The 21,915-nt window shown below is 43.7% G+C and overlaps 1 protein-coding gene across 1 annotated transcript; it reads right to left on the bottom strand.

The window, feature by feature from the left end:
• Window positions 1–67: 67 nt before the first annotated feature.
• Window positions 68–20,942, bottom strand: LOC143277398 (monocarboxylate transporter 12-B-like). The gene is made up of 10 exons (XM_076582194.1): window positions 20,823–20,942; window positions 17,244–17,399; window positions 14,152–14,236; window positions 13,356–13,499; window positions 6,701–6,900; window positions 5,711–6,003; window positions 4,349–4,683; window positions 3,445–3,582; window positions 2,968–3,018; window positions 68–144 (listed from the first exon to the last, which is right to left on the bottom strand). Exons 2-10 carry the CDS (start codon window positions 17,358–17,360, stop codon window positions 68–70), a joined length of 1,440 nt encoding a protein of 479 aa, XP_076438309.1. The 5' UTR covers window positions 17,361–17,399; window positions 20,823–20,942.
• Window positions 20,943–21,915: the final 973 nt, after the last annotated feature.

Below are 21,915 nucleotides of genomic sequence, written 5' to 3'. Positions count from 1 at the left end.
TTCCAGTTCCCCTCGGGTGGTTTGAAGGTATATATATAATTACATATACATATACAGGTGAGCACTCCTACCCTTTTGAAGGTCGAGAGTCTTTGATGAGTAGGCTAAATATCAACGACAGTGCCGCAACTCCACCCGCTGAACCTGAAAGGCAATACGCAAACAAATTTGATCATCGTTCGTTCACGCACACACTACTACTACTACTACTAATACCTAAGACATATCAAAAGACAACACTGGTGATACATTATCAAGTACACTTGACGATAAAAACGTTCTTTTCTGATCTGTTCCGTGTCTAGAAGCAACCAGCAGAGTGCCTGAAGACGTCCACTGACGTCCTGTGTATGTTCTGATTTTTCCTTCATTGGAGTTTGGTTCAGGTCACATAAACATACTCTGAACAGTTAGTTTGATGTGTTTGGATTATAAACATACTATTTAAATGAACATTCATCAGGTAGAAGACCCCTTTCTACTGGATAATATTTTGCTAACTGACCACGTGACACGCGAGTGGAAAACGGGGTTGCATCATGCGCAAAACAATGTGTTGAAAACTCTGTACAGTAAAGCAAATTGTCTTAGTCAGCAGATTTACAGAAAGCTCTGCTTGTGGTAATGGACAGATTTCGCGATGAAGATCTCTTTGTCTGATGATTGGTTTGAAAACGAAGGTGATTGACAATGACAGTGATTAAACTGACAGCCCAATTTTATGGTAATTCAGTTCATCTATCCAATCAGACAGCTTTTTTTGAACAAGTGGCTATGACTGACAGAATACGAGCAGCGAGCGTTGGAAGAAGGGGAAGAGAGGGAGAGGAGTGATGTAAGACGATAGGTCAAATTTCAGCCAGAGTTTATGAAGGAGGCGTGGCTTATAGGAATCAGTGTGCTCACATTTCAATGCAGACTGTAGGATCGGCAACCGCCAATGCTCCACGATTTTCACGAAACGCAGGGTGGCACCTGCATTGGACGTAAAACATGTGCTTTTTGTTTTTCACGCTTTTTTTTCGCTGACTCAGCTGGTTGACTTGTTTGAAGAGGTGGTAAGCTGGATGCACAGCAGACACTTGAATCGGCCAACGTGCAACTTGAAGGGAGTGAATGTTATCAAAGAACTTCACCCTCTCACTCCCAAAGCTCTTTGCTATCAAAAAGCTTTCCAGCTCAGTTTCTGAGACCGTGATTAACCTTTCACGTCGACTTCACCCACCTTTGTTATTGTTGGGACAGTGATTTACTTACATGTTTGCACGAGCTGTAATTTGCTTTTATAAACTTATAGCCTGTTTAAATTTCTTCTACAGGTATAATCTGACAATAGGCAAGCTATTTCTTGCTGTATTTTCTTTTCTTTACGGATGTTATTATGTAGAGGTGGAAACAGACTTTTGTTGCACAAAAATCATTATCTTGACTTTACATGCCTGAACGGTTATCTACAATCAACCTAATTGGGAAAGGGAGCCCAGAAGCAGAATCTACACTTATTTTTCTTTACGAAAGCGTTTACTTTCTTTCTGTATCACTCATAGTTTTTGTGTTAGAATTTGTTGTGAATTATTACCCCCGAATTCTCAAAATCCCCAGGCAAGGGGAGAGCACTTTTTTTTTTAAATACAAAATTCTCTGGCACTGAACTGGTTATTTAAAAAAAAAAAATTGGTCCTTTTGGTAAGCCCAGTCTAATGATACAAAAGCCCTGGGCGTTTACAATGAAAAATGTAATGACGTATGCATATCAAAATACACGAGCACGCACAAATCCTCCCGCTCCAACCCACAAACCCACACCAACTCCACATAAGATGTGCACACACACACACACACACACACACACACACAAGCGCACCTTTAGATATTGGGCTAACACCGAGTACCATTACTTCAACTTCTGTTGCGATGAATTACTGGTTACATTGTTCATGAAGAAACACAACATTTATTATCAAGAACACTAGGTGATAAAAGTGTGTTCTGTTCAGTTCTGTTCTATGTAGAGAAACCTAACTTTCCTGAGGGTTTTTTTTTTTTTTTTTTTTAGGTATCGGGTTAATACTGAGTGTCTACGCTTAAACTGTTGTCATGATGAACACCTGATTACATTGCGAATAAATACACGCAACATTTATTAAATACACTTGGTGCTTAAAAAAGTGTTCAGCTCTATATTATGTCGAGAAGCTTTAACCATTCAGCCTTTTAGGTATCGGGTTAACACTGAGTGTTTATACTTCAACTGTTCGAAGTGGTCAATACCTGGTTATGAGTTGTATTTTGCACGAACACACACAGGAAATCAGTATTTCCTTTACCCCCTCTAACACGCCTTCCTGTTTCTATCTCATCTCCCTTCTTCATTGTACACTATATCCATCTGGTCTATTCTGTGGAGACGCTGTAACAGAACTGGAAAGGCGTTAGACCTCTGATCCAGTGATCACCAGTGATCAGGATTCCAGGATTCGTTTCAGCATGATGTAGTGTCCTTGGGGAAACGCACTTTACTCCTGTTTTTTTCTCACTCCACCCTGGTGTGAATGGGTAACTGAGTTTGGTTGGAGAAGGTTAAAATGGTGAGGAGAGGATTGGGCCCCGCCTTCCTACGCTGAGCCCTTGACACAGTGCCCATACGGCCGTGAAAGGCTTTTTTCCCAAACTTATACACGCTTTTTCATGACACATCTTGGCGTCAACCAGGCCTGAGTGGCGCGACGTTGGTCAGAAAATTTTAACAACTCTCTCTCTCTCTCTCAAAGATATGCATACTATGAAATGTCTCACAGCCACAAGTGTGTTGATACCTCTTGATAAACATCTGGGTGACTGACGGACGTTTATCCCCAAACTTCTCAGCCCACTGTCAGTAACGATAACCATCGTAGCTGACTGTGTCACGAAGCAGTTCCACATCGCACACACACAAAAAAAAGATAAAAATTCAAAATCACTCACCAGCGATATAACAGCAGACATTATAGGTGCCGTACGCGTCATACAATGCACCTGTAACAACGCACACGTGTCAGCATCGTTTCTCTGAAGGTAGGGGGTCGTAACTGATAGAGGACCAACAATCACTCAATCTTTCTTTAGAGGACGAGAGAATGACTGAATAAATATTAAAAAAACAAACAAACAAAAAACCCAACAAAAAACAAAATCTGAGTGCACGAATAACTATTTTTCGGCTTGAACAAAAGCTGAACACAGAGAACATCCATTTCGATGATACCTTTGAGAGCTCTACCGCGCGGCTGCCTTCCAGAAACCAGTTCTAAAATTTCAGCTGCTGCTGCCCTGAGTACAGCTTAATGGGAAAAAACCCAGCACGTGAAAACCCAAGAAATTACACTATATGAAACTCAAGCACAAAAGCAACAGGCGTCCGAAGTTCATACATTATACAAATCATGGGGGTTGATGGTTTACCTGCAATGGGAGGGACGGCCACGGAGCCAAGGCCGCTGCACAGCATGACAAACCCGAAGGCCACGGGCAGGTTCTTGGGGCCCAGATAGTGGTCCAGGATGGGGGTCACCAGCAGGAGGGACGGCCCGTACATCGCCCCTGGGGGAGACACGGACAACCCACGATGCTTCAGTTTACAGTAAGTGACCAAGCGTGTGGAATGACTGATCCGTGAAAGCTACACTACATCTGCAGGTGCCTGACTTTAGCATAAAACCCAACGCACTGGCCAGGCCCTGAGAGCTTATCCTGGACTTGCGTAAAACATCAACATGAAATGAAATGAAATGAAATATAATCAAACAAATAAGTAAATATCTAAAGTACCATCAAATGAAAGACGTGAAGAAGGCCAATGATTGAAACAAAAATAATTTTTCAGTTACTGTGGGAAGTCATTTACAGCTTAATACTTTGTGAAGTACTTGGAAGTAAGCTTGCACTGGCTCTTGGCGCTGCAGCCTTGAGGGCTAGTTGGCCTTTGGGAACCATCCCAACGCTGATTGCCCTAAAACCCTCTTGGCCGAGAGAGTGAGGATATAACTTGGGCAAGGCACTCTCCGCTATAATCAAATCCTGGCCCAGACAGTCAGGACAGCAGTTGCCTCCTCTGCTGTTCTGATGGTCATAGTCGGACACCCAACGCTGACCGCCCTAAAACCCTCTTGGCCGAGAGAGTGGGGATGTACTTGGGCAAGACACTCTCCACAATAATCAAATTCTAGCCCAGATAGTCGGAACAGCAGTGGCCTCCTCTGCTGTTCTGATGGTCATAGTCGGACACGACTATCATGTATATATATATAGTCGGACACGGCTGACAATCATACATATCTCCCAACTCGCTGATATAATCTTCACTGACCAGTCAGAATCCTCTCCACCACCAGTGCCAGGAGGGAGAGTCCGTAGAGAGGGAGGAGGAGCTGCACCAGGGCGAACCCCACGCCCACTAGGAACAGAGCCGTCAGGAGGTGGCCCGGTATCCGGCTGAAGACGAAGCCCCCCGTGACCCGGGTCACGATGATGGTCAGTCCGCCCGCCGTGTACAGCTTGGGCAGGTCCTCAAAGGCAACCCCGACGCTCTGGGCGTAGGCCGGGAAGAAGTTGAAGGAGGTGACGCAGCCCGCAGTCATCATCATCTGGTTCAGGCAGATCACCCACAGGAACTTGTTGCACAACAGGGCCTTGATGCGCTGGCTGTAGTGGAAACCACATCATTCACATCATGTTAAAGCAAATGGGGAAAAAAATTGTGTCAGAAATAAATGATTTGTAGACTCACTCAGTCTTAGACTCGGATATTCCATTCATTTCGAGTCTTAGCCCCATCTATGAAGACTGGCAACAACATGGTTTTATTATCATGGTTCAGAGATAGAAAGAAAGCGAGGGGGGGGGGGGATATGATGTGGGAGCGATGGAGGGGGGGAGTGAAAGCCAAAGCGAGGGTCCATGGCCAGAATGATATGTAATTACACGTCATCAGACATCTTTATCGCGACAGCATGAAACTAAAAGCATCGGCAGCAAATTTATGTGCCCAAATAGTCACTATATCTCTGTGTGTGTTGCCCATGAAACTGCGATTTATCAACATTGTTCGAAATGACTAATTCACGATTGCTGTCAGTAATATACAAACAACAGCTTTTCGTTAATATTTATCTATTTGTTTGTTTGAATTACTTGGTTTTAGTATCATCTAATATTTTATGCTTCAATAACCATGAAATATTATGTTTTGTTCTGTTCTGCTCTGGTATAGTCCAGTCTAGTCTGGTCTTGTGTGGTCTAGTCCTGTCAGTTCTATTCTGCTCTCCCTGAAAATTTGCGGTACGGTTTCCTCCGTATTTCCTTCGCATTTCTTCACTTAGTGTGAACTAATCTTGTATCTTTTCATGAACAGAAAATCCCATTCTGTTTTATTCTGGTCGAGTAGATTCAATTCGATTCGAGTCTGGTCAACTATCTGGGCTAGAATTTGAGTATAGTGGAAAATGTCGTGCCGAAGTTACACCCCCACTCTCTCGGCCAAGAGGGTTTTAGGACAGTCGGCGTTGGGATGGTTCCCAAAGGCCAACTAGCCCCCACCCCCACCCCCCACCCCCAAGGCTGCAGCACTAAGAGCCAGTGCAATTTTGCCTCCTAGTTGGAGAGTCATAGTCCTTCACAAAAGACTAAGCTGTAAATGGTTTCTGTTCTAATCTAGTCTGATCAAGTCCACCTGAAGTTTTGCGGCACGGAGTCCCCCATAATTCCGGTCACGGGGGTGCTGTCGGCGCTGCCCTTTTTCTCCGGGCTCCTTGCCGACTGGGGGCTACTGGTGCTGGAGTCAATGCTGCCAGACTCCTGCGAGGATCTCCCGGTCAGAGAGTCCGTCACCAGCGTTGACTCGGACTCTTCCTCGGCGCAGTCCTTCCGGACAATGTTAGCTTCGGTGAGGTGCTGCTCCTCCTCCTCGCGGCAGTTTTTGCTGCAGGGGCGGCGACGGAAGAACACGGAACCCAGGACGCAGATCTGAAAGGAGAAAAGAACCAGTTGACTGAATTCGGTTTCAATTTCAAGTTTGCAGTGGACGGAGGCAGGAGAAAGGTTAAAAGGCTCATCTGCCAATACAGTGTCCGTTGAGGGGGGTTGAGGGGGGAGGGGGGGGGGGCGTGGGGGGGGGGAGTGGGTGGGCGGGTTTAGGTTCGATTCCCCCGCTCTCGCCTTTTCTCCTATGTTTTACTGGAGGAGTAAAAGATGTGCATCTGGTCGTTCGGATTAGACGACAAATCGAGGTCCCGTGTGCAGCACGCACTTGGCGCACTGAAAAAGAACCCACGGCAACAAAAGAGTTTGTCCTCTGGCAAAATTCGGTAAAAGAAATCCCCTCTGATTGGTACGCAATTATACATGCATGCACTCAAGGCCTGAGAAAGCCCGTTGGGTTATGTTGCTAGCCAGGCATCTGACTAGCAGATCTGGTGCATGCAGCGTATATGGATTTGTCCGAACGCAGTGACACATCCTTGGGGAAACTGAAACTGAAACAGACACTTCAAGGAGGCGTGAAAGCGTGTGGACTGGTCCGCGCTTGTAATTCCACTCAAGACACACGTTCTCCTTTGTTCTTTTTCTTTCTTTTTTCTTTTTTTTAACAAAAGCGGTATTAAGGAGATGAACATAATGTCTCTAAAAGAACGAGGACGGACACAATTTGAAACCCCTTCACCTGTGCCAAGATCCCGGCAAAGCAGAGCATGGTCATTCGCCAGCCGTAGTCCACAATCAGCCAGCGGAGTAGGTAAGGAGTGCCGATCAGCCCGAAACCTGGGGCCGCCAGAGAGATGCCGAAAGCCACAGTGCGGTACTTCACAAAGTAGGTGCTGACCACCGTCACAGAGGCTGTGAAGGCCAGGCCAGATCCTAGGCCTGCAGTTTACCACACACACACGCGCACCCACGCACACACACACACACACACACACACACACACACACACACACACACGATCCAAGTCTCAACGCAACATTTAAACAAAAAAGGTCCCATGGTCTTTCCTGCCATTCTGGTGCAGTGACTTCATATCTGCTGAGTCTAGGGCTCGGCTCAGGACGGCGGGGCCCAATTCTCTTCCTTCCGCTGTTTTAATTAACCTTCCCCAGTCAAAGTCGGGCACCCATTTACACCTGAGTGGAGTGAGGAAAATCGGAGTAAAGTGCCTTTCTTTCCCGAGGATGCAACACCATGCCAGAAAACGGGGGCTTCGAACCCTGTTCACTGGTGAACACTGGATCAGAAGTCGTCAGACTCGGCCACGGCGACTCCTAACATAGCATTAACGATGAACAAAACTTAACCACAATGAATGACAGTGAGGTTTCTGGTATGAGATACCTTTGTTCGTGCGACATTGCACACAGAAGAAAATACATTACAGAGACTCTAGTGATTATAATGTCACCGGCAATTATTTCTAACTAAATGTTTGGGATTTGAGGTCATTCCATCACAAAATGGATTTCGGTTCTAATAATATCCATGTCACTTTTGTTTGTTGGTTGGTGGTTGTTTTTTTGTTTTTGTTTCGCTTTTTGGGGTTTTTTTGGGGTGGGTGGGGGGATGGGGTGGGGTGGGGGTGCGGGTTGCCAATACGGTTTCTGCATGGTTATCAATAAACCCGGTCTGTTTCGACCAGGAAATTTTTATCATTACCACATAATAATTCAATCAACAAAAAATGCATTCGTGTATAGTAGCGAAGGACTATACTTCTACTTTTAGTTTATTACTTTTTCATATAATTACTTTGTATATGTATACTACTTTTTTTTCTCACAGGAATTTACTTAATGAGACTGTAAACGTGCATAGTTCATAAAGAAAAAAACAATTATACTTCGAACTCTAAGTATACTTCTATACTCCGAATTATAATTCGTAGCATTTTATCATTTTTGCAAAGTGCCTGTAGCATAAACATTTGTTTCTTTCTTGCAAAGCATCAACTCGTGTGTTACTGGAAATGCTTTTCGCAACCAAATCCTTCAACGCCTCTCTGTTTCTCTTTCTCTGTCTGTCTCTGTCTGTCTGCTGTCTGTCTGTCTGTGTCTCTCTTAATGTTCGTCTTAATCATAAAAAACGAGTTCTCTCACGAAACTGACACAAAGGAGAAATATAAACACAATACGCAAACATCAAACACACACACACACGCACGCACGCACGCACTCACGCACGCACGCACGCACGCACGCACGCACACACACACACACACACACACACACACACACACACACACACACACACACACGGTATTAGCCTTTGTTTGATCCACATCTGAACATTAATTACAGGAGCATTAGGCGTGAAAATAACATCTTCACGCGAAAAAGAATCATCCTTTTTATTTCTTTTTTTATTATTTAATTCACAAAGCGTATTCCTCAGAGAATAGAGGACTGATCAAAACGTCCACCGGTGTATGATGTTCAAAAGCGAATGTTAGATTGAATTAATCAACACCCTGCTGTTTGTGCGTGTCAATGTACAATGTTCCCCACATATGAATTAATCAACACCCTGCTGTTTGTGCGTGTCAATGTACAATGTTCCCCACATATGAATTAATCAACACCCTGCTGTTTGTGCGTGTTAATGTACAATGTTCCCCACATACTAATTACGACTCAGTTTGATTAAGGTGTGGATGATGATTCATACTGGTTTCTTTTTCTTCTTTCTTCCTTTTTTTAAAGACAGTCCACGTTGTTGACCTTCACAATGGCAAAAATGAGTTCCGTTTTCAATCTCTTCCTATTTGTCCTTCCTCTTTGGCATATCTAAAAATGTATATAAATTGCACTGTATTCTGTTGAATTGCATTGTATTATACTGTAATGTATTGTGTTGTATTGCGTAGTGTACTGTAGTGTAGTGCGGGGCTGTGTGTTGTATTTTATTGTATAGTAATATATTGTAGTGTAGTGAAGCACAGTGTAGAGGAGCGTAGTGTTGTATTATATTCAGTGTTATTATGCAATGTACAAGATAACAATCACAAGATGATTTTATTGTCTTTAAAAGGAGGTGCTTGGTGTGGTGGCACACAGTTAAATCCTATATAGTACAAATATAGACATGCATAAACCATTCAGCTGATTTGCATACACTCAAGAGCACGCAATCTCAGCTGCATCAAATATCAATGCGCCTGCCATCAGTCTCCATTTCACACTCGTTATAAGAAATTACTTAAAACATGCAACCTTAAAATATAAACAAGTAGGCTACAATAATAAATAAGTAAATTAAGGAGGGTTTATAACATAAATAAATAATCAAATGCATAAATAAATGACAACAACAATAACAATGATAATAACAGTAATTATGATAATAATGATGATAATGATAATAACAACAGTAATAGTAACAACAACAATGATACTACTACTACTAACACCACCACCACTACTACTAATGATAATAATAATAAATGAATATTCCTTGTCCTTGTCCTATATTAGAAACTAGGCATAGCCTGGGATTAAAATACAACACTCAATACCTGAAAACTGACAATCGTATAAAAAATGCAGTATTAAAGAACACACACACACACACACACACACACACACACACACACACGCATACACGCGCACACACACGCATACACGCGCGCGCGCACACACACGCATACACTCACACACACACACACACTCACACATACAGTGTAGTGCAGTGTAGTGTAGTGTGCAGTGCAGTGTAGTGTAGTGTCATGTATAGTCCATTGTGACAACCAAAAATTTGTGATGCTCTCCCCAGGGAGAGCTCATCGCCATAGAACGAAGTCCTTTTTTTCTTTTTCTTTTTTTCTCTCCCCTTTCTCTCTGATTATTCCATGTCATTTATTTTACCTATCAAACTGGAATTTCCTGTAGATTTTCGCGACGGACTACTTTATTTTTGCCGCTGGGTCTTTTCTGTGCGCTCAGTACACGAGGCACACGGGACCTAAAGATAAGATAAGAATAACTTTATAACTTTATCATCTCCAACTAGAAAAATTTGGTCCGGTGCATTATCACAACATAGATAAGTAAACAACATTGGGACCATAACTGTAAAAGTCAACAACAGCTTTTACGAACAGAACGAAGACACAAATGTAAAAATATTACATACACCGTTTCATACATTCGTCCACACATTGCAGGTATTAATAAGTATTCTTAATGTAAAAACAGAAAGAATTAAGAAACATTATTTTGAATATAATTATGAGCATAGCCTATTATATTGCACATTGATTATAATAGATAGGTAAGATAAGAATAAATATAAATTGCATTTGGTGCGGAAAACCACAACCAGATAATCAACACACACCCGCACCCAACCACACCACACCCACCCCCCACACACGGATTACTTGATTAAACAGAGTAATAAACATGTGTTCTCAAAGAAAAGCATTTACACATATTCGCTTTAAAAACATCTTGGCAATGGACAGACTCTAAGATGATGTTAGGGGTTCAGAAGGTTAAAGGTCCCATAACTTTTTGCGGTCATAGGAGCAGTAAATTCACATTCACTGTGTCCAGAGCTCGGCATAGGAAGTCGGGGCCCACCCCTCTCCTTCAGTCGGTTCCAGCTTTTCCCGACCGAAGTCAGGTACCCGTTCACGCCTGAGTGGGGTGGAGTGAAAATCGGAGAGAAGTGCTTTTCCCAATGACACAACACCATTCTGAAACGGGACCACAGACTCTGATCACTGGTGAATACTGAATCGTAAGTCCAACGCCTGACCAAGTCCGTCTGCCACGGCGACCAAAGCTGTCTCAAAAGGAGACATCGGCCCTTCAAACTGTCGCATTTCTTTACAGTCATAAAGAACTCAACACTCATGTGGTGTGTGTGTGTGTGTGTGTGTGTGTGTGTGTGTGTGTGTGTGTGTGTGTGTGTGTGTGTGTGTGTGTGTGTGTGTGTGTGTGTGTGTGTGTGTGTGTGTGTGTGTGTTCGTTCTTTAGTTTAACGTCTTTTCACTGAAGTGTTATCAGACGAGGGTAGGAAAAAAAATCGAGTGGGAGGAGGGGGAGGGGGAGGGGGGGGAATTACTGCGTACGCATGCGAGTAAGTGAAAGTGTGTGTGTGTGTGTGTGTGTGTGTGTGTGTGTGTGTGTGTGTGTGTGTTACATATAGAAAATGATTGATTTAAGTTTTGTTTAAAAAGAACAAAAAACAAACAAAAAAATCAAAAAACAAAACAAAACAAAACAAAACAACAACAACAAAACAAAAAACAACAAAAAAACAAAACAAAAACCACCATAACAATGTAACATATTTCAAATGAAAAACTAACAATATAACAACGAACCAACTGGGCTATTTAACAAGGAGTTGAAAAAGTCATATATTGGCAATGGACTGCTGAAGATCGTCAACACTGAAGATGATTGTGTGTGTGTGTGTGTGTGTGTGTGTGTGTGTGTGTGTGTGTGTTGTGTTGTGTTGTGTTGTGTTGTGTTGTGTTGTTGTTTTGCTGAATAAACATCAACCGTCTCCATACTCTCCCTGAGCGCTCTGCCACAAAAGCCCCGCATCATGGTTATGACCTTTTTCCAGTGAGTTGTTGCAGAAGGTTGAAGTATCATTGATTCCCTAAATTGCGCGAATCATTATCAGCTTGCCCCCCATCCTTTCCACACCCACCTTTTTTCTTCTTCCTCTTTTTTCGGGGGTGGGGGGAATAGTAAGATATAGCCGACTATGCGTTGAAGTGAACGGATATCATGGTGTTCAGTGCAGAACATTTCATGCTTCACGCTAAGAGTAAGTCAAGTGGGTAGTAGGGATCTGATGTTGGCGTCTAGTCTATCTGGGTCAAGCAAGCATGATACATTATAGTCCATAAAACCGTACAGTTCCTATCATATACACTGAACTAAACTTATGACGGGCGCAATAGCCGAGTGGTTAAAGCGCTGGACTGTCAATCTGAGGGTCCCGGGTCGAATCACGGTGACGGCGCCTGGTGGGTAAAGGGTGGAGATTTTTACGATCTCCCACGTCAACATATGTGCAGACCTGCTAGTGCCTGAACCCCCTTCGTGTGTATATGCAAGCAGAAGATCAAATACGCACGTTAAAGATCCTGTAATCCATGTCAGCGTTCGGTGGGTTATGGAAACAAGAACATACCCAGCATGCACACCCCCCGAAAACGGAGTATGGCTGCCTATATGGCGGGGTAAAAACGGTCATACACGTAAAAGCCCACTCGTGTGCATACGAGTGAACGCAGAAGAAGAAGAAGAAGAAGAACTAAACTTATTTCTTCACCTCAAAATAATGCGTAATGGAGTAGAAAGTTAGACGACTGCGGTGGCTGAATGGTCAAAGTGCTGGATTCTCGCCCTAACTTCCTTGGTTCGATCCACTGCTTTGGCGCACCTAGTGGTTAGGGGTGAAGATGTTCGGTTTTTTTATATCCCCGATCTCCCAGGTCAACATGTGTGCAGACCCGCTTTAGTGCTTGAACCCCTACGTGTGGGTATACGCATGCGCTATGCAGAAGATCACACACGCGCGTTAAAGCTTCTGTAACCCATGTCAGCGATCGGTGGATTATGGAAACAAGAACACACCCAGTATCCACACAGCCCAAAACAGATTACGGGTGCCTACACTGCGAGGTGAAAACGGTCATACACGTAAAAAGCCCACTCGTACATAATATATGAGTGAACGTGGGATATGCAGCCCACTAAGGAAGAAGAAGAAGAAGAAGCAGAAAAAGAAGAAGAGCGTAATTATACTTACCACAAGAAGAAGAAGGAGGAGGACTGAGGAGGAGGACTGAGGAGGAGGAGGGGGAGCGTAATCATACTCAAAGAAGAAGAAGAAACGAAACGAAACGAAACGAATTTTTATTTCACGAGGGTAGTGGAGTAAGCACAGCTGCTTTTTTTTACATCCAGCCCTCAAGGGCAAAAAGAATGAAAAGCGGGGAAAAAAGACAAAGCAATGGCAAAACACACACACACACACACACACACACACACACACACACACACACACACACACACACACACACACACACACACACACACACACACAATTACACGTGAAAATAAAGCGCATAAATAAAAACATGTACACAACCTAAGTACGACTCAACGACACATCATTGAAAAAATGAAATCATTATAAAATTAAATGATTATTAGAGAGATCGAAGAAAAAAAAAGAGAGAAGACGAAGAAGAAGATAATGATGATGATGATGATAGCAAGGAGAAGGAGAGAGAGAGAGAGTGACAGAAACCGATAGTTGGGACATGGGAAGTGAAGAAGAAGGATAGCGTAATCACAACTCACCACAACCAACTCCCAGGAAGAAGATAACGCTGATCAGATCCTGCGAGAAGCTGGCTGCCGCCATGCCGGCCGCGAGAAGAAATCCGCCTATCATGATGGCCACTCGGTGAGTCAGCAGATCGCTGAGAATGCCAGAAACGGGACCTGGAAAGAAACAGAAAAAAAACCCAACAAAACACAACAACAACAAAAGAATCATCTCATTGAAATGATATCTCTGCTTGAGTCAGGAGAGTGAGAGCTCGTCAGTCGTTTACAGTGACGTCATTCCTTAGCGTCATGAGACCGCTGATGGATCATTCCTGATGCTGCCGAGGTTTGCTGGATGGAACAGATTTGGCGTCATCTACTGTTCAGAGCCACATTGAAATCCGAAATTAATTTATGCAGCTGGCACGAAATACCTGTCCACGGACGGACGGACAGACGTATGTGTACACACACACACACACACACACACACACACACACACACACACACACACACACACACACACACAGAGATAGAGAGAGGGGAGAGACGGACACAGACACTCAGAGACACGCACACACAGAGACACATAGACATAGTTACACACACACTGAGACACAAACACACACAGACACAGACACAGAGGCATAAACACACAAATACACACATACACACACACACACACACACACACACACAATGTTACCGACAGACATACACGGAGTAAGACAGAGAAATTCAGAACTCAGCCATTATTGTTCCTTGAACACTACAAGCATGTGGGATGGGTTGGGGACAATCTGTATATAGGTATACAGCATACTGACCTATCAAAAAGCGACCGCCAAGGGCGAGGGAAAACACCAATGCCAACAGACCCTGGCTATCAGGGTAGCTCTGCTTAAGTTCCGACTGCAACATACGAGGTTGACTCAATACAGTAAAGAACCTGGAACGTATACGTCTTTACTGGGAATATATTTTGAAACACACAGAATGGTAAGGCACACAGGGGAAAATTTTATAGGTAGGATGAATCGTTTGAATGATTTAATACAGGACTGGAATAAACGTGATCTAAGCATAGTAGGAAAAGTCGTTGTATTTAAAACCTTCTTAATAAGTCAGTTTGCATATGTCATGCAATCAGTTGGTCTTCCGCACGCAGTTTTGAACAAAGTAAATACGATATTGTTTAAATTTCTTTGGAAGAAAAGGTTTGATAATAAAAAGACCTTTGAAAAGGTGAAAAGAAAAGTCTTATAGGCTGAATTTGAAAAGGGTGGTTTGAATATGATTTACATTATTGAATTTCAAAAATATCTGAATTTACAATGGATAGGGAAACTCTCTGAAGCCAGGGAATAGGACAAATGGTGCTACATACCAAAATGGCACTTAGATAAACTTGCCACTTATAACAATATTTTCTTCATTAACTGTAGAAGAAAAGACCTACAGTGCATTAAGGTCATTTATAATGAATTTTGGGAAAATGTAATGTCAACATACTTAGATTGCAAAGGTAAATTGGAATCTTCAGATGTATATTGCAGAAACTTTCATCCATAGCTGCTCTTCAACAACTCCTTAATAAAATATTAAAATAATGTATTATTCTTTAAAAATTGGAAAGATAATGGCGTTGAGCAAATGAAAGACATCATCCATAAAAAAAAAACCCAAAAAAACCAACCCATACGTCACTGTGTCTCGGAACATTGACAATTGTATAATTACGACATCGACACAGCTCAGTGATGATCTACCACTTCTCGTCACACACACCCAGTAACACCCCAGCCTCTTCAGTTGATCGGATAGACTCTCATTTCGCGAAGACGCCGCCACCCCACACGCCCTCCCATCCAACCGACCCTCCCTCATCCTACCCCCACCCTTTCACACACTACCGTGCTCCTTAATTTTTCTCCCCTTCCCTTCTCTCCACAGTACAGGCACCGCATCAACTGAAGTTTCCGCGAACTAGATGAAACAGGGCAACAATAGTTTTTAAAGTTTTAGTTTACAGGTCCCATTGTCTTTTTCAGCTATCAGGGAAATAACTAATATACACTGTGTGACGGGCACAATAGCCGAGTGGTTAAAGCGTTGGACTTTCAATCTGAGGGTCCCGGGTTCGGATCTCGGTAACGGCGCCTGGTGGGTAAAGGGTGGAGATTTTTCCGATCTCCCAGGTCAACGTATGTGCAGACCTGCTTGTGTCTGAGCCCCATTCCTGTGTATACGCAACCAGAAGATCAAATACGCACGTTAAAGATCCTGAAATCCACGTCAGCGTACGCTGAATCATGGAAACAAGAACATACCCAGAATACACCCCCCCCCCAAAACGGAGTATGGCTGCCTACACGGCAGGGTAAAAACGTTCATACATGTACACACGAGTGAACGTGGGAGTCGCAGCCCACGAACGAAGAAGATATCCACTGTGTCTATGGCTCAGCATAGGAAGGCGGAGTCCATGCTCTTCTTCAGTCATTTTAACCTTCCCCAGCCGAAGCCAGGTACTCATTCACACCTGTGTGGAGTGAGGAAATCCGGAGCACAGTACCGTATGTATGATAGTCAGTCTTTTTCGACTATGACCATCAGAACAGCAGAGGAGGTAGCTAGCTGCTGTCCCGCCTACCCGGGTTAGAATTTGATTATATTGGAGAGTGTCTTGCCCAAGTTATAGCCCCACTCTCTCGGCCAAGAGGGTTATAGGACAGTCGGCGTTGGATCGGTTCCGACAGGCCAACTAGCCCCAAATGCTGCAACACTATAAGAACCAGTGCAGTTTTGCCTCCTGGTTTGAGAGTCATGGTGCTTTACAAAAGACTAAGCTGTTAGTAATATTATTGTACGTAACGGCGTTTCGAACCCGGATCACTGGAGAACACTGGATCAGAAGTCCAACGCCTAACCGATTTTGCCACGGCGCTTCGCAAAGAAAAGTTTATGTAGCCCTGTTAGTTGAACGGAACCCAGCCCCAAACGGAACAAAGAGACGACAGTAGCTTCTGTCGGTTGTTTTACAGGTAGACTTAATTATGTACACCGAAACTGTTTGATGTACACCATTTGTCTTAATAACATTCATTAAGTATACCTGCTTTATACTTGTTTGCGGTTTTTATAGTGTGGCTGTCAACGTTTGACGGGAGAAGAGACAGACACCAACAGCTAATGACGTGACGTCAAACGCAGCAGCAGCTACAGGTGCAGCAGCAGAACGGATGCTGAGAATATCTGCATCACCAGCAATATCACCACGAAGAGAGACAGTGAAAGCAGCAACGACAGCGTGGGAAATAACTGCAGTGTTATCAAGCGGTATTGAATTAGTCATAGTCAGGTCAGGGACATAGCCCTCGCTGCTGGTACCATGTAACCCAGTACTACCTGCCGCATGTGAAGTCTCCCAACGACGGACCAGGCGGAGGAGGAAACCTTTCCCAACGGCTGTGAAGGCGGAAGAGGATGACCAAAGGGCAGGGGGAGCTCTTATCCTTGGCTGGAAGTCCTCCTAGGAGACGGAATTCCCAAGAAAAAACCTGCACCTGCCGAGGTCGTTCTACACGTGGCAGTATCTGCACCTGTGGGACTGTGAGCGTCGGTAGGCGAGAGAGAGGGGAAGGGACTGCACAACTCCTCTTCACTAAAAACAAGTCACCTGTGCTGGTCAGGCAACCAGGCTAATGTCGGAACGACGAGCTTGCCCTTCAACACCCAACTTTCCCAAGCCCTGCGGCGATGGAGAAGTGGAAACGGGGACAGGCAGAGGATGCTGCTGGCAGTTCCTCGTCACGACTCTGCACTATTCTTTTCTTGAAAACAACAACAGCAGCAGCAGAAGCAGAAGCAAGACATGGGAAGGGAAAAAGCAACAACAGCAACAACAATAATTGATTACCTGAAAAATACCATGGGACGTGTCGAAACCGGCTAACATGGTCATGGTAAGCACTGACGAACATAGAGCCACCCAGGCCCAGCCACCGTCTACGTCACGATCCTTGACGTCACCCATTACGTCACAGGTCGTTTGCTGTTGTCGGCCACTTAGTATCTGCAGAAACCAATGATACGTGGGTTATGGGTTGTTTTTTGTTGTTGTTGTTTTTTTTTCTTCTTCTTCTTCTTCTCTTGTTTGCTGTTGTTGTTATTGTTGTAGCAGTTCATTTTCTTCACTTATTCAGTTTGATCGTTACTAATGACATTGTACTCAGTTCGTCAGTGTGTTTGATCAAGGCTGTTGTTGTTATTGATGTGTAGGCCCACGCGCTGGTTGTGTTCACTGTTGATGGGACCGCTTCAGGCTCAGGCTTTCACGTGTATTGTTTTCAGACATCACAGGAAGTTAGAATCACGTTCAAACCAATGGTGTTCAGTTACACAAGTGTAGTGTGGTGTAGTGTAGTGTCTCTCTCTCTCTCTCTCTCTCTCTCTCTCTCTATATATATATATATATATATATATATATACGAGGGTCATTCAATAAATAAGGTGAATGTTTCGGTATAAGGACTTCTAATACAGATAGAAGCTTACTTTTTTCTTTTTTTTTCAACGTAGTCTCCCAGCACTGTCACACACTTTTCCCATCTGTGCACAAGCTTCCGTATTCCCTCAGCGTAAAAATCTTTGGACTGATGTCTCAGCCAGTCGCTCACAACACTTTTGACTTCATCGTCACTTTCAAACTTCATGCCTCTCGTGAACGCTTTCAAGGGACCAAACAGGTGAAAGTCTGAAGGGGCAAGGTCTGGGCTGTAAGGGGGATGAGGGGGCAGTTCCCAGCCCAGCTCGTTGATGGTCTGCACCGTTCGGGCTGCTGTGTGAGGCCTTGCATCTTTGGCATCCACCTGCAGCTGACCTTCGAGTAGCCAAGGTCATCATGGACAATTTTGTGTGCTGTCCCAACAGATAAGCTCAAAGTCCTTGCAATGTCATCCACTGTCACCCTTCTGTCACACTGAATGAGGTCATTGACTGATTCGATCACCTCAGGAGACCTCACTTCTGTAGGCCTTCCAGGCCTGTCTTCATCCTCAACACTGCTCCGTCCTTCTTTAAACAATTTAGCCCACTTGTAGACATTTTTTCGGCTGAAACATGTGGCACCATACACAGTTGACATTCTCCTATGAATTTCAACTGGTTTGCACCCTTCAGCAACCAAAAACTTGATAACTGACCGCTGTTCAATCCTGGAGCATGCTTCTTGGTCGGCCATCTTTGTTAATCGCCAAAACTCTCAAAGTTTTTTTTAATCTGCAAAACAAATTAAATCCATGTGAAAAAGAAGTAAAACAAAACAAAAACAATTTTTTTAAAGTAAGCTTCTATCTGTATTAGAAGTCCTTATACCGAAAAATTCACCTTATTTATTGAATGACCCTCGTATATATATATAAGATACGTTTGTTGTTGTACTAAGTTGTTGTTGGTTGCTGTTTTGTTTGTTTGAGCACACACACACACACACACACACACACACATACACACATGCTGTATAAGTCATAAACCATAACACTGATACCAACCGAATCACTCACAAGTCACCAAGAACACCCAGAAACGACAGTCTCACAAAAGATGTGAAAAAAAGACAAAGAAAAAAAAATTACAACAGCGTACACCAGCCTGTGCTCGATTCTCCTCTCTTGTTCACACACACCTCGAAAAAAATCACCAGTTTAAGCAAAGTGCAAACGCGGACACTAACAAATAGCATAATGATAGCATTTCTACAGGTTGCACACATATGCATCCACAAAAGCAGTAGTTACTGTGTTCACTCGCGTCAAGTGAGCTGGAATGCAGATGAGATCGGCTCTCTCTCTCTCTCTCTCTCTCTCTCTCTCTCTCTCTCTGTCTGTCTGTCTGTGGCCAGGCATCGGAGTCAAATGTGACTCGTGGTTGCGGTGGTTGGATCCTCTGACGAGAGGAGATAACTCTTGATGGTCGTTTCGACGCCACACGCACGCCTGTCCGTGGATTTGAATGCTTTGTTACACTCAATGGTCCTAGGCCGTGGACTGAGTATTTTACGCTTCGTTTTACATTACATAGTCACTGAACGATAACTGTACCGGCACCGAATAAAGCCGCTTTTGTATTCCCGCCGGCTGACAAAAATCCATTCACAGCACATCTGAACTTATCAATTGCTACTACAAAGTAGGTGTACAAGTCGGTACAATTACCACCTACTGCGGCTGTTGCTGCTGTTATTGATTATATAACCTAAATATTTTCAACGCACTTAACTAATGCGCGTCATTTTAACTTTCGAACAGTTTTGATCGAGGTGAGCCATTGGAAGAAGACAATTGAAAAACGAATCTGATTCTGAATCCTTCCGTGTGGTCATGAGATGTTTGCCCACCGACAGGTATCAGCTTAATGATTACACAAGACTCACAAGCGGCCAAAGTTTCCCGACACACGCTCGCACGCACGCACGCACGCACGCGCGCACACACACACACACACACACACACACACACACAGACCCATGCTCCCACCTCCCCGCTTCCCCCGAACACAGACACATCCATGCACACGCTCATGCACATGCCAGTGCGTGCATCCCTATCACTAAGTGGTAAATTGGCATTGAATCTTATGATAAATGACCCGTGCACTCAACAATAAAAGACAAACATTGCTGTTATTGATAATTCTGCACTAAAAACAAACAAACAAAAAAACAACAAAAAAACAACAACAACAAAAACAAAAAAAAAAACCACCTCTGCATTGCATCTTCGTCTATTTTATTTTTTTTTCTCTACTGACACATTGTCTGATAGACAAATCCTGTAAAACGCGACAGCAAAATTAATCCTTTTGACTGTATCGACGACGCTCTATGGAGTGGTTTATATGCTTGTCAGATGATCACTCTTCGCCGAACATACATGTTTTATACTCTTTTTGTCATCAAACTAATAATGTAGTTGATCCTTGAAACAAGTGATCCAGCAGACTCCTCTCGTTCGGATTTATTTTCTCCTTTTCCTTCCTTTATTGTTATCATTATTATTAATATTGTTATCATTTTCGTTCTGCTTTCCCCGTTCTTCTTTGAGATACACACGATTGAAGTTAAAGCACTATATTGCACGTCTCCACGAGTTGGTCAGGTCAGGGGCATAGCCCTTGCTACTGGTACCATGTAACCAAGTACTACCTGCCGCATGTGAAGTCTCCCAACGACGGACTAGGCGGAGGAGGAAACCTTTCCCAACGGCTGTGAAGGCGGAAGAGGATGACCAAAGGGCAGGGGGGGTGGGCGGTCTTATCCTTGGCTGGAAGTCCTAGTAGGAGACAGAACTCCCAAGAAAAAACCTGCACCTGCCGAGGTCGTTCTACACGTGGCAGTATCTGCACCTGTGGGACTGTGAGTGTCGGTAGGCTAGAGAGAGGGGAAGGGACTGCACAACTCCTCTTCACTAAAAAAAAAAAAAAAAAAAAAAAAGGTCACCTGTGCTGGTCAGGAAAGACGTTTGAAAACACGAGAACGCTGGCCATTTAAGGAGAAGCGTGAGCGAAGGAAGTAAGGCTCAACTTCTGGAGACGTTTTCCCTTGCAACACCTGTGGGAAGTGCTGCGCATTCAGAATCGGCCTCTTCTCCTGTATGAGGACACACACCGACAGATAAGCCTGCCTGCCTACTCGTCCGTCGGTCCGACGGGAGACTACATTACGCTGTGCCGATTTGGAATTCCTTTAACCCCTTCACTGTTGATCCTTAGTGAGAGAGATGAGCCATCAGTGTGGCATGAATTTCAAGTGTTATTGGTATTTTCATGTACTTTAATTTAAGTGGTGTCATTGATCTAGCTGAAGAAAAACAATGTCAGCTCAAGCGGAAGAAACCCAAACAAACAAAGTGTGACTGATATCTTGACTCTGTCTAACCTCTTGCCTCAGCCCTTCATTGACGAGCTTACTTGTCAGCAGCAGTCAAGTGGTTAACCCATCAGACTCATCCGGCCGGGATTGGAACTATGGATATGATATGTCGATACAGATCCGCGAAGCTGAAAGCTTTGTGCCTGGTTATAGCTCAACTAGTGTAAAACCGAGCCTGATGGCCATAAAAGGTCATGGAGCAGTTATCCTTAACATTTAACTCCATTCAGTATGTGCAGGCCTGTTAAATAGTGATAAACAGGCAACTTTCCCTCTTCAGAAGCTGTAACGCATTGATCAAACCTTCTCAAGATCTGTTTCCTCCATGGTCCTCAGAACATTTTTCACTGTCCAAACACTTCTCTTTCATGTTTTAGTTCGAACAGTCAGCAGAAACAAAGTCGGAGCAAATCAAATACTGGTTTGTTTACAATTGTTACGTGAAATCTGGATGGAGTTTAGCTTTAATACATAGAATAGAATAGTTGATCAAATTATGTCTTTATTACCAAGGGTCACAATGAATATTGGGTATTGGGGGTGGGGGGGGGGGGGGAATAGTACATAACAAGGTACGAACATAAATCGAAAATCATACACAAACACAGATAAAGTAGAAATTAGGATACATGCAAGTGCATATCAATATAAAAACTTGTGC

The sequence above is a fragment of the Babylonia areolata genome, chromosome 2 (genome assembly GCF_041734735.1).
Source record: "Babylonia areolata isolate BAREFJ2019XMU chromosome 2, ASM4173473v1, whole genome shotgun sequence".
Taxonomy (NCBI): domain Eukaryota; kingdom Metazoa; phylum Mollusca; class Gastropoda; order Neogastropoda; family Buccinidae; genus Babylonia; species Babylonia areolata.
The sequence above is the reverse complement of the archived record's forward strand: the minus strand, read 5'-3'. Positions and strand labels throughout refer to the sequence as shown.